Here is a 13194-nt window from a genome sequence, read left to right as displayed (position 1 = left end):
TAGCCAAAGCAATCTTGAGGGAAAAAAACAGAGCTGGAGGAATCAGACTCCCTGACTTTAGACTATACTACAAAGCTACAGTAATCAAGACAATATGATATTGGCACAAAAACAGAAATACAGATCAATGGAACAGAATAGAAAGCCCAGAGATAAACTATGGTCAACTAATCTATGACAAAGGAGGCAAGGATATACAATGGAGAAAAGGCAGCCTCTTCAATAAGTGGTGCTGGGAAAACTGGACAGCTACATGTAAAAGAATGAAATTAGAACAATCCCTAACACCATATACAAAAATAAACTCAAAATGGATTAAAGACCTAAATGTAAGGCCAGACACTATAAAACTCCTAGAGGAAAACATAGGCAGAACACTCTGACATAAATCACCACAAGATCTTTTTTGACCAAACTCCTAGAGTAATGGAAATGAAAACAAAAATAAGTGGGGCCTATTAAAAGCTTTTGCATAGCAAAGGAAACTATAAACAAGACGAAAGGACAATCCTCAGAATGGGAGAAAATATTTGCAAAACAAATCAACAGACATAGGATTAATCTCCAAAGTATATAAACAGTTCATGCAGCTCAATATCAAAAAAGCAAATAACCCAATCAAAAGATGGGCAGAAGACCTAAATAGGCATTTCTCCAAAGAAGACATACTTATGGGCAAGAGGCACGTGAAAAGCTGCTCAACAGCACTAATTATTAGAGAAATGCAAATCAAAACTACAATGAGGTATCACCCCACACAAGTTAGAATGGGCATCATCAGAAAATCTACCAACAATAAATGCTGGAGAGGGTGTGGGAAAAGGGGAATCCTCTTGCACTGTTGGTGGGAATGTAAACTGATACAGCCACTATGGAGAACAGTATGGAGATTCCTTGAAAAACTAAAAATAGAATTACCATATGACCCAGCTATCCCACTACTGGGCATATACCCAGAGAAAACCATAATTCAAAGAGAGACATGAACTCCAATGTTCATTGCAGCACTATTTACAATAGCTAGGTCATGGAAGCAACCTAAATGTCCACCAACAGATGAATGGATAAAGAAGATGTGGTACATATATACAATGGAATATTACTCAACTGTAAAAAGGAACGAAATTGGGACATTTGTAGAGATATTGATGGACCTAGAGACTGTCATAGAGAGTGATGTAAATCAGAAAGAGAAAAACAAATATCATATAGTAATGCATATATGTGGAATCTAGAAAAATGGTACAAATCAACCGGTTTGCAAGGAGGAAATAGAGACACAGATGTAGAGAACAAACATATGGACACCAAGTGGGGAAAGTGGGGGTGGGGGGGGGTTGGGATGAATTGGGAGATTGGGATTGCCATATATATAACTAATAAGAAAAAAATATCAAATTGTACACTTGAAATATATGCAGCTTATTGTATGTCAAGCATATCTCAATAAAAGTTTTTTTTTTTTTTTTTTTTTTTTAAAAAGATGTGTCAATGTAGGTTCATCAAGTGTAAGAAATGTACCACTCTGGTCTGGGAGGTCATAGCTGGGGAGACTGTGCACATGTAGGAACAAGGAGTATACGGAAACTCTCTGTCCTTTCCACTCAATTTTGCTGTGAATCTAAAAATTCTTTAAAAAATAAAGTCTATTTAAAGTTGTGCATATCTGGGCCACCTGATATACTTGATTACATATCTTTTCTTGTACATTTTTCCCCTTGTAGTTGATCACTGCTTTGTTTTGTCATGGGTTTTCCACCTTCCTAACATTAATTCTTCCCAAACTCCCCATCAACACAGTAAAATCACAATTGATTTCATCCTCCATGTTCAAACACACCATACTCTATCAGATATATTCTTTTCCTGAACACTGTCCTCTTGGAAGCCCCACTTTTTTTTTGCTAAAATATGGACTGATTGTTCTCCAGATGTCTTTTATAAGTATCATCCCTTGAATTCCTTTAACAGTAATTCTGAATATTTGCTTTGCTTTTCTATTGGATGAAATCTGTTTGTTGGGTCCGTTATATGCCTTTTTCTTGATTTCCTCCTTAATTTTTGTGGAGAATGTCTTCCAGATCTTTTCTGAGAAAGCATGTAAGTATAATTTTGAGACCTTGCATGTCTGCTAATATCTTCATTCTGTACTCATTTAATTGATAGATTGGATGTCTGTTTAACTCTAAATAATTTTTATAAATAATTTCCCTTAAGCTTCTGAAGGTATAGTTTCAAGATCTTCTATCATTTAGTGTTTCTGTATAAAGTCAGACATCATTCTTATTTGTAATCCTTCATATGTAAACTCTGTATGTATTTTAAAAAATTCTGAAAGCTCAAAGGATCTCTTCCCTTCTGTTCTGAAAGTACACAAGAGTGAGCTTTTTTTGATGAGTTATGTCAACTGAAAATATCTGGCCTTCAATTTTAGGAAATCTTATATTTCATCCTTTCTGCTTTCTCTAGTCTCTCATCTTGGAATCCTATTACTCTGATGGTGAACCTCTTGGATTAACTTCTAATATTCTTAACATTTCCATCCTATTTTTAGTTTTTTGAACTTTTTCCTATTTATTTTATATTTTTGTTTTATCTCCAGAGGGAGACAATACAATACAGAGTCTCAAAATAACTCTACAGTTTTGATTTCAAGTGTCCAGCATTCACTCAAAACTTACCAGGCATACCAGGAGATAAGACCAAGACTAAAACAGGCAATAGAAACACACCGACAGGTGAGTCAGGTATTGGAATTATGGGCCATGGCCTTTAAAGTAACTTTGATTAATATATTTTAGGAATTAAATAACAAAATAGAGAATTTCCAATTGAGGAATGGAAACTATAAAAAAGAATAAAATTCTTGAATCAAAAAATATAATAACTGCAATCAAGAATGTAAAGTATGTATTCATTCAGCTCCTCACTAAATAGCCCATATAGATGTTCCAAGAGAAATGTAGAATGATTCAAACAGCACTACTGGGGATAGCCTAAAATGGAAAAATAAATTGCAGAATATACATACAATGGCATACTATACAGTACTGAAGATCAGCACCAATACAGATGAATGTGAAAGAATGTATTTATGAAAGACTGTGTACTATATGATTCCATTTATATAAAATTGAAAAACAGGTAAAATTAATACATGGTGTTAAGAGGTCAGGACAGAGTTATCTCTCAGAAGAATGAAGACAGTTACGATATGGGACATAAAGAGGGCTTCTAAGTTGCTTGTAATATTCTATTTCTTCATCTGGGTGGTGGTTACAGAAATGTGTTCACTTTGTGGTAATTCCTCATGGTGCATGCTTATGATTTATAAATGTTTCTATATGTACATAAAAGTTTATAATAAATATACTTCAATAAAATGTTTACCAGAGTAAAGCAGGAAAAATTATTTTATAGATGCAGTATCTTTTCTTAACTCTGAGAAACACATGTATCTATTCCTAACTTACCTATTTCCTTCTTCCTATTAGTTTTGGTGTCTATCTACCATATACTCTATGTACCTGATTCCAGGCACTCCAGTTTCCCTGAAGGGTAAAGCTCCTGTTGCATAGTTATATGGAGTTGGAGAGGGTATCTGGGGTCCTATAGCAACCGATACAGAATACTAACCAATGTACCTGTTTTTAGCCATACCTTTTATTCCTGCCTATTGCAGTGCCTAAGGCTGATAGTTTTTTTTTTTCTCACATGGTGACTGTGTTTATTAATATTGTTATAGTTTATTTAAAAAAATGATATGTTTTAAGTGTACAGTACTAAAATTTGACATCTGTATATAGTATAAAGTGATCACTACCACAAGTCTAGTTACCCCCTTCACCATACAGTTGACCCCCTTCACCTATTTTGCCCACTCTTATGCTCATTTGTTTTGGTTTTTCTTAGATTCCTCATGTAAGTGAAATCATAAAGTATGTGTCTTTCTCCATCTGACTTATTTCACTTAGCATAATACCTTCAAGGTTCATCCAGCTGTTGCAAACAGCAGGATTTTGGTTTTTTTTTTGTGGCTGAGTAGAATTCCAACATGTTTATATACCGCACCATCTTTATTTACTCATCCATGAATAGAAACTTAGGTTGTTTCCATATCTTGGCTACTGCAAATAATGCTGCAATGAACACAGAGGTGCATACATCTTAATGTTTTTGTTATCTTCAGATAAATACACAGAAGTGAAATATCTGGATTATATGGTAGTTCTATTATTTGAGGAGTCGCCATGCTGTTCTCCATAGTGGTTATACTGATTTACAGTCCCACCAACAGTGTATGAGGGTTCCTTTTTCTCCACATCCTTTCCAGCATTTGTTATTTCTTGTCTTTTTGATAATAGTCATTCTTACAGATGTGAAGTGATATCTCATTGTGGTTTTTATTTGCTTTTCCATAATACTTACTGATGCTTAACATCTTTTCATTTGCTTGTTGGCCATCTCTATGTCTTCTTTGGAAAAATGTCTATTGAGACCCTCTGCCCATTTTTTAATCAGGTGTTTTGTTGTTGCTGTTGTCTGTGTTCTTTACATATTTTGGATATTAACCACTTATTTGATATATGATTTGCAAATATCTCCTCCCATTCACTAGGGTGCCTTTTATTTTGATGATGATTTCCTTTGCAATGCAGAAGCTTGTTAGTTTGATGTTGTCCCATTTGTTTTTTGTTTTTTTGCTTTTGTTTCTCTTGCCTTTGGAGTCAGATCCACAAAAACATTGTTAAAACCAATGTCAGTGAGGTTACTGTGTTTCCTTCTAGGAATTTTATGGATTCATTCAAGGTCTTACATTCAAGTCTTTAATTTATTTTTAGTTAACTTTTATCTATGGTGTAAAATAGTGGTCCAGTTACATTCTTTTGCATGTGGCTATTCAGTTTCCCATTCAGTATTCACTTTTATTTCATTGAAGAGACTATCCTTTCTCTACTGTATGTTTTTTGCTACTTTGTTGTAAATTAATTGTCCACATATGTGTGGGTTTATTTCTGGGCTCAATTCTGCTCCATTGATCGGCGTGTCTGTTCTTATGGCAGTATCATACTGTTTTGATTACTGTAGTTTTGCAGTCTAGCTTGAAATCAGGAAGTATGATACCTCCAGCTTTGTTCTTCTTTCTCAATATCATTTTGGCTATTTGAGATCTTCCGTGATTCCATAAAAATTTTAGAATTATTTGGTCTAGTTCTGTGAAATATGCCATTGGAATTTGATAAGGATTGCACTGAATCTTTAGATTGCTTAGGGTAGTATGAACTTTTTAAGAATATTAATTCTTCCATTCCATGAACACAGAATATCTTTCCATTTATTTGTGTCTTTTCTAATTTCTTTCATCAGTGTCTTACAGTTTTCAATGTTCAGATCTTTAACTTTCTTGGTTAAATTTATTAGTAGGTCTTTTATTCCTTTTAAAGCAATTGCAAAAAGGGACTGTTTCCTTAACTTCTCTTTCTGATAGATTATTAGTGTATAGAAATGCCACAAATTTCTATATATTGATTTTGTTTCTTGTGACTTTATTAAATTCATTTATTAGTTCTAACTTTTTTGGGGGAGGGTTTTCTATGTATCATATCATGTATTCTGCAAATAGTGACAGTTTAACATATTCCTTTCTGATCTGGATGACCTTTATTTCTTTTTCTGGCCTAAGTGGTCTTGAAAGGACTTCCAATACTATGCTGAATAAAAGTGGCAAGAGTGTGCATCCTTGTCTTCTTCTTGATCTTTGGAGGATGATGTTAGCTGTGGGCTTGTCACACATGGTCTTTATTATATTGAGGTATGTTCTGTCTATATCCACTTTGTTGAGAGTTTTTGTTATAAACAAATGTTGAATTTTATCAAATGCTTTTTCTGTGCTTATTGAGAAGATGGCTCTTTCTGCAGTTCCTCTCTGTTTCTTTCTTCCTCTTTTTCTCTTTTCCCTTGTGTCTTGATGGTTTTCTTTAGTGTTATGTTTATATTCATTTCTCATTTTCTTTTGTGTATTTGCTAAAAATTTTGTGTGTGTGTGTGTGTGTGTGTATGCGTGGTTATCATGAGGTTCACTTATAGCATCCTATGTAAATAGTAGCTAGTTTTAAGTTGGTGCAGACTTAATTTTGACCATTTCACAGCTTTATCTTTTTACTTGTTTTGTACATGTTTTGTACTTTTGATGACATCTTTTACATCTTTTTGTATGCTTCCCTTAACTAATTATGGTAATTTTAGTTAATTTCACTATTTTGGTCTTTCAACCTTCATGCTTGCTTTATAAGTGATAGAACCAATACCTTTATTACATATCTACCTCTTCTAGTGAGATTTTTACTTTCATATGTTTCTTACTATTAATTAGTGCTATTTCTTTTCAGCTTAAAGAAGCTCCTTTAATATTTCTTGTAGGGCTGGTTTAGTGTTGATGAATTCCTTTAGCTTTTGTTTACCTAGGAAACTCTTGATCTCTTCTTCAATTATGAATGATAACCTTGTTAAGAATTCTTGGTTGGACTTTTTTTCCTTTTAGCGCTTCGAATATGTCAAGCCACTCTCTTCTGGCCTGTACAGTTTATGCTAAAAAATCTAACAGCCTTATGGGCTTTAGTATGTAACAAGTTGTTTTCTCTTGCTGCTTTTAAAATTCTCTCTTTATCCTTAACTTTTACCATTTTAATTATAATGCGTCTTGGTGTATGTCTCTCTTTGGATTCCTCTTATTTGGAACTCTATGCTTCCTGGACCTGGATGTCTATTTCCTTCCCCATATTAGGGAAGTTTTCAGCCACTATTTCTTTAAATAATTTTTTTGGCACTTTCTCCCTCTCTTCTCCTTCTGGGACCCCTATAATGCGAATGTTATTTCACTTGATGTTGTTCCAAAGGTCCCTTAAGGTATCTTCACTTTTTAAAATTCTTCTCTCATTTTGCTTGTCTTACTGAGTGATTTTCATTGCTTTGTCTTAAGCTTACTGATTCATTCTGCTACCTCATCCAGTCTGCCGTTGAACCCCTCTAATGTATGTTTCAGTTCAGTTATTACTTCTCTTTGGTTCTTTCTTATATTTTCTCTTTGTTGAAGTTCTCACTGTGTTGATTCATTCTTCTTCCAAGTTTGATTAGCAACTTTATGACCATCATTGAACTCTTTATGAGAAGACTGCTTATCTCTGCTTCTCTTATTTCTTTTTCTGAGGTTTTACCTTATTTTTTCAATTGGAACATATTCCTCTGTCTCCTTACTTTCCCTAATTCTCTGTTTGTTTCTAGGTATCAGATAAATCAGCTATCTCTCCCAGTCTTGAAGGAGCGGCCTAATACAGGACACATCCTGTGGGGCTCAGAAGCACAATCATGTTTGGCTACCAGGGCCAAGCATTCAATGGTTGCCCCCCTATGACGGCTGAGTGTGCCTTCCAGTTTTGGAGGGGCTATGGCTGTTGCTGTGGTACACTGGTGGGTGGGGCTGGTCCCCAGATTCGTTACAGTGCCCAGCCAAGGCACAGCCCTAAGGGTGGGGCTCCCAGCAGGGTGGGCTCACTGGCATAATAGGTTAGAGGGAGAATTCCAAAATGGCACTTGCCAGCACTGATATTACAAAGTAGCCTGAGATTGCAAAAATGTCTATCGCCAGTGTTTTGAACCTGGGAGAGTGTCCCAACTGGTTCCTGCCTCTCCAGCAGATGCTTCAAGTTTAGTAAGTAGGATCCCTTCGCTTATGATCCATGTGCTTTTCAATTGCTGTTTGTGTCCTGTGGGTCAATTAGTTTTGGGGTCTGGTGGGTCTGCATGTGAGCCCTTGAAGAGTAGGTTTCAGATTTCTGCAATTCTATAGTTCTCCTGGACATATTCCCCATTGGTTTTCAAAGACAGGTGTTTGGGGGGCTCATCTTTCCTGTGCAGGACCTAGGGGTTGGCCTGATGTGGAGCTTAACTATCCTGCTCCTCAGGGAAAAGATCCATACCTTTGTGATCTCTTCCATTCGTGGATTGCTGTGGGTGGGGTGTGTTTTCCCTTGGGGAGACTTTATCTCTGCTTTTCCTACCTGTCTTGATGCTGTCCTTTAACCTTTCATTGTGAATACTCTAGTCATCCAGTTTTCAGGTCCCTTTCTGAAAGAACTATTCCATATGTAGTTGTAGGTTTGTTGTGTCCATGGGAGGAGGTGAGTTCAGGATCTCCCTATGCCACCATATTGAACCTTCTCCTAGGACAGCCAATTCTTTATTCCCCCTGAGGTTCTATGTTATGAAACTTACTGGCAAATCTCTCTGTAAACCTAAAGATTTCAGCTTTCTCTGCTCTTTTAAGTCAGCTGTCACTCCTCAATCTTACAAAATTTATGAACATTTTTATCTGTTGTCTCCTCTTCAACCTGGTGGATTTATACTATTTTTATTCCTATGTTATAATTTTACTGCAGCTTAAGGAAGAATCAGAGATAAAAACATGTATTTGATCTGCCAATTTCAGATTCACTTTTTCCTTACATTTATTAAAAATATTAATTAGGTTAAGATTTACCTCTTATGATCTGATATAGAATTCACCTATATTTCTATAAATTTTGAGGTTTCTTATTAGCTGGGTGCTATTTTTTTTAAAATGAACTCTTTCACTTTCTTGTATAGCCTTTAAGTGGTATATAAGATGAGTGGCCATACTTCCTGGTTTACGATCTCTTTGGGGAGCTGTAAATGCATTGCTATGTTTTATTATCAAATGAAATTTACAGGCACAGTGTCCTATTCCACCGAATCAAACAAAGAAGGATTTCATAGACACTCTTCCAGATGGAGCACAAATCTAAAGTTCACATACAAACTTCTAAGAAATCACCTTTGCCTTATGTACAGTCCTATTTCCTGGGCTACTAGAAGAATTGATTTTGTTAAAAATAATCCCCAATGAAAATCAAAAAGAAACATCAATAGTCTCTCAATACTTTCAGTTGCATAAGACTATTTTAGCAGGAGAGTTTGTGCTGCTTTATGAATGCTAGATGGCTCAGTTTCCTACAGAGTATGTTTATTAATTACTTAGTGAATAATCAATGTATATATTTCCAGGCACTTTAGAAGTAATATGAGGAATAACTCAACCATCTTTCTATTTTAACATGATCATTAGAAAATTAATATATTACTATAATTTCAGTCAAGATGAATAAGCTCTAGAGATCTGCCGTACAACATTGTACCTATAGTCAACAACATATTGTATACTTTAAAATTTATTAAGATAGATCCAATGTTAAGTGTTCTTTACACAATTAAATAAAGTAAGATAAATTTTTAAAAAACCACTACATGTACTCTTACTATCCAAAGGCATGTTTAATTTTCTAAAAATTGGAGAATTAAAAAATCCTGATAGCAGCTTGAACATACCATCTTTATCAGCAGTGTCTTGAGGCTTATATTTTAAAGTGAAGATCTTCCGTAGCTTACAGTTAGCTGAGACAATAATTCCATCCAGTGACTGGAAAACTGCTCCTTTGAATATTTCACTGGTAAATGCCACCAAGTCAATGCACAGATTGCACCACTAAAATTGAAAAGGAAAAGAATAAGTACTTTTTATAATCACGTAAATGAAATGCAAAGTCCAGAGAGTTGAGGCAATCATCTGGATCAACCAGCCCCAAACCAATTTTCCCTTTAGGCAAATCTATCTGTTTTGGCTTCAGTTTTCTTAAAAATTGTCTTGATTCTTCCCAAGAAATCATCATGATCTAAACCATACATTGGTCATCTGGCTGCAGAGTTCCTATTGTGAGACAAGGCTTTGACAACTTAGGGAAATAACTCGAGATCTGTAGGCAGTATGCTAGTGGAAAGCTAACTGTAGGTGTGTTAGACCACTTAAATCTTGAAAATCAGGGATAAGTAGCCAATTGTACCTTCAAGAGGACTAATTTGATCACAGTCAGCCACTTATATTTGTTAAAAAAAAAAAAAAAGCATGCATGAAATTGAAATTAGAAGCTGGCTCTAAACTGTAGTCAGTGCTGTCTACTTACAACCAATTAACCTACTATACAGAAATAGATTCTTCTAAAGAATTTGTAATTATGTCTGGTATTTGCCAGTTTTTAAAGTACTCTTTCAGGGACTAATTTCTGCCCATTAAACAATTAGACCCCCCAATACTTCATCAAATGAATTCTCTAAATGGTCTTACTGAGTTAAAGAAAAGGAGGTTCCCTCCACCAGGATCTCCCGCTGGCGGTTTGACTGCTCCCATTGCGCAGAGAGGAGACTGAGGCCCCGTTAGTCCGGGGATGTACCCCAGCTGCACTATTTATTTTGGTGGAAAATTTCAAACACCTACATGCCCCTCACTGGGAGTAGACTACTTGCAGTCACCCTGGGAGCACTGCACAGCGGGGTGTCATAACAGGACTGAATATTCGTTTAATCCAATACTTGGACATTAGTCTGAGGCTTGGACAGTCTTCTATAAACACCTCTATCACCAGGACAAGCAACCCCAAAAGCTTGGACAACCATGAGGAAACAAAGAAATCCCATGCAGGCAAAGGAGCAGGAAAAAAACCCACAAGACCAAATAAATGAAGAGGAAATAGGAAAAATGCCTGAAAAAGAATTCAGAGTAATGATAGTAAAAATGATACAAAATCTCGATAACAAAATAGAGAAAGTACAAGAAACAGTTCATAAGAACTCAGAAAAACAAACCGCAATGGATAACAAAAAAACTGAAATTAAAAATACTCTAGATGCTATAACCAGCAGAATGACTGAGGCAGAAGAACGAATAAGTGAGTTGGAAGATAGAATGGGAGAAATAAATGCCACAGAGCAGGAAAAAGAAAAAAAAATAAAAAGACTAGAAGACAGCCTCAGAGACCTCAGTGATAATCTTAAACGTACCACCATTTGAATTATAGGCATCCCAGAAGAAGAAGAAAACAAGAAAGGGTCTGAGAAAATATTTGAAGAGGTTATAGTGGAAAACTTCCCCAACATGGGAAAGGAAATAATTCACCAAGTCCAAGAAGCACAGAGAGTCCCATACAGAATAAACCCAAGGAGAAATACACCAAGACACATATTAATCAAACTAACGACAATTAAACACAAAGAAAAAATATTAAAAGCAGCAAGAGAAAAGCAACAAACAACATCTAAGGGAAAACCCATCAGGATAACAGCTGACCTTTCTACAGAAACTCTGCAGGCCAGAAGGGAATGGCAGGATATCCTGAAAGTCCTGAAAGAGAGAAACCTACAGCCAAGAATACTCTACCCAGCAAGAATCTCATTCAGATTTGAGGGAGAAATCAAAAGCTTTCCAGACAAGCAAAAGTGAAGAGAATTCAGCACCACCAAACCAGCCTTACAACAAGTGCTAAAGGAACTTCTCTAAGGAGGAAACACAAGAAAAGGAAAACACCTACAAATACAAACCCAAAACAATTAAGAAAATGGTCATTGGAACACACATGTCAATAATCACTTTAAATGTAAATGGATTAAATGCTCCAACCAAAAGACACAGACTGGCTGAATGGATACAAAAACAAGACCCTTCTATATGCTGCCTACAAGAAACCCACTTCAGACCAAGGGATACATATAGACTGAAAGTGAAGGGATGGAAAAAGATATTCCATGCAAATGGAAGTCAAAAGAAAGCTGGAGTAGCAATACTCATAGCAGACAAATTAGACTTGAAAGTAAAGACTATTAAAAGAGACAAGGAAGGGCACTACATAATGATCAAGGGATCCATCCAAGAAGAACATATCACAATGGTAAATATCTATGCCCCCAATATAGGAGCACCTCAATACATAAGGCAAATGCTAACAGCTATAAAAGGGGACATCGACAGCAACACAATAATAGTGGGAGACTTGAACACCCCACTTACATCAATGGACACATCATCCAAACAGAAAATAAATAAAGACACACAAGCTTTAAATGACACATTAGACCATCTCGACTTAATTGATATTTATGGACATTCCATCCAAAAACGACAGACTACACTTTCTTCTCAAGTGCACACGGAACATTTTCCAGGATAGATCACATCTTGGGTCACAAATCAAACCTCAGCAAATTCAAGAAAATTGAAATCATATCAAGCATCTTCTCAGACCACAACGCCATGAGACTAGATATCAATTACAGGAAAAAAACTGCAAAAAATACAAACACATGGAGGCTAAACAATTCACTCTTAAACAACCAAGGAATCACTACAGAAATCAAAGAGGAAATCAAAAAATATCTAGAAACAAATGACAATGAAAACACAACAACCCAAAACCTATGGGACGCAGCAAAAGCAGTTCTAAGAGGGAAGTTTATAGCAATACAGTCCTACCTTAAGAAACAAGAAAATGATCGAATAAACAACCTAACCTTACACCTCAAACAACTAGAGAAAGAAGAACAAAGAAACCCCAAAGGGAGCAGAAGGAAAGAAATCATAAAGATCAGAGCAGAAATAAATGAAAAAGAAAGGAAAGAAACCATAAGAAAAATAAATGAAACTAAAAGCTGGTTCTTTGAGAAGATTAACAAAATTGATAAACCATTAGCCAGACTCATCAAGAAAAAAAGGGAGAAGATGCAAATCAACAGAATTAGAAATGAAAAAGGAGAAGTCACAACGGACACCTCAGAAATACAAAACATCATGAGAGACTACTACAAGCAACTAGATGCCAATCAATTGGATAACCTGGAAGAAATGGATACATTCTTAGAAAAATACAATCTTCCAAGACTGAACCAGGAAGAAATAGAAACCATGAACAGACCAATCACAAGTACAGAAATTGAGGCAGTGATTAAAAATCTCCCAACACACAAAGCCCAGGACCAGATGGATTCACAGGCGAATTCTATCAAACATTTCGAGAAGAGTTAACACCTATCCTTCTCAAACTCTTTCAAAACATTGCAGAAGGCGGAGCACTCCCAAACTCATTCTACGAGGCTACCATCACCCTGATACCAAAACCAGGCAAAGATGTCACAAAAAAAGAAAACTACAGACCAATATCACTGATGAATATAGATGCAAAAATCCTCAACAAAATACTAGCTAACAGACTACAACAGCACATTAAAAAAATCATACACCACGATCAAGTGGGGTTTATCCCTGGGATGCAAGGATTCTTCAATATACGCAAATCA

At 35.8% G+C, this 13194-nt stretch overlaps 1 protein-coding gene across 22 annotated transcripts in view; it reads right to left on the bottom strand.

The window, feature by feature from the left end:
• CFAP20DC (CFAP20 domain containing) overlaps nt 1–13194 on the bottom strand; it is a 269629-nt gene that overhangs the window by 126210 nt on the left and 130225 nt on the right. For all 22 annotated transcript variants that reach the window (XR_009048710.1, XR_009048711.1, XR_009048712.1 and 19 more), the window contains one exon: nt 9403–9559. Coding sequence is in view for 18 of the 22 variants with exons in the window: in XM_057704976.1 (XP_057560959.1) it covers nt 9403–9559 (157 nt within the window). In the remaining 4 variants the exon portion in view is untranslated. The remainder of the gene's footprint in view (nt 1–9402; nt 9560–13194) is intronic.

The sequence above is a fragment of the Hippopotamus amphibius genome, chromosome 13, assembly GCF_030028045.1.
Source record: "Hippopotamus amphibius kiboko isolate mHipAmp2 chromosome 13, mHipAmp2.hap2, whole genome shotgun sequence".
NCBI classification, from domain to species: Eukaryota; Metazoa; Chordata; class Mammalia; order Artiodactyla; family Hippopotamidae; genus Hippopotamus; species Hippopotamus amphibius.
This window is presented reverse-complemented; position numbering and strand designations above follow the sequence as displayed.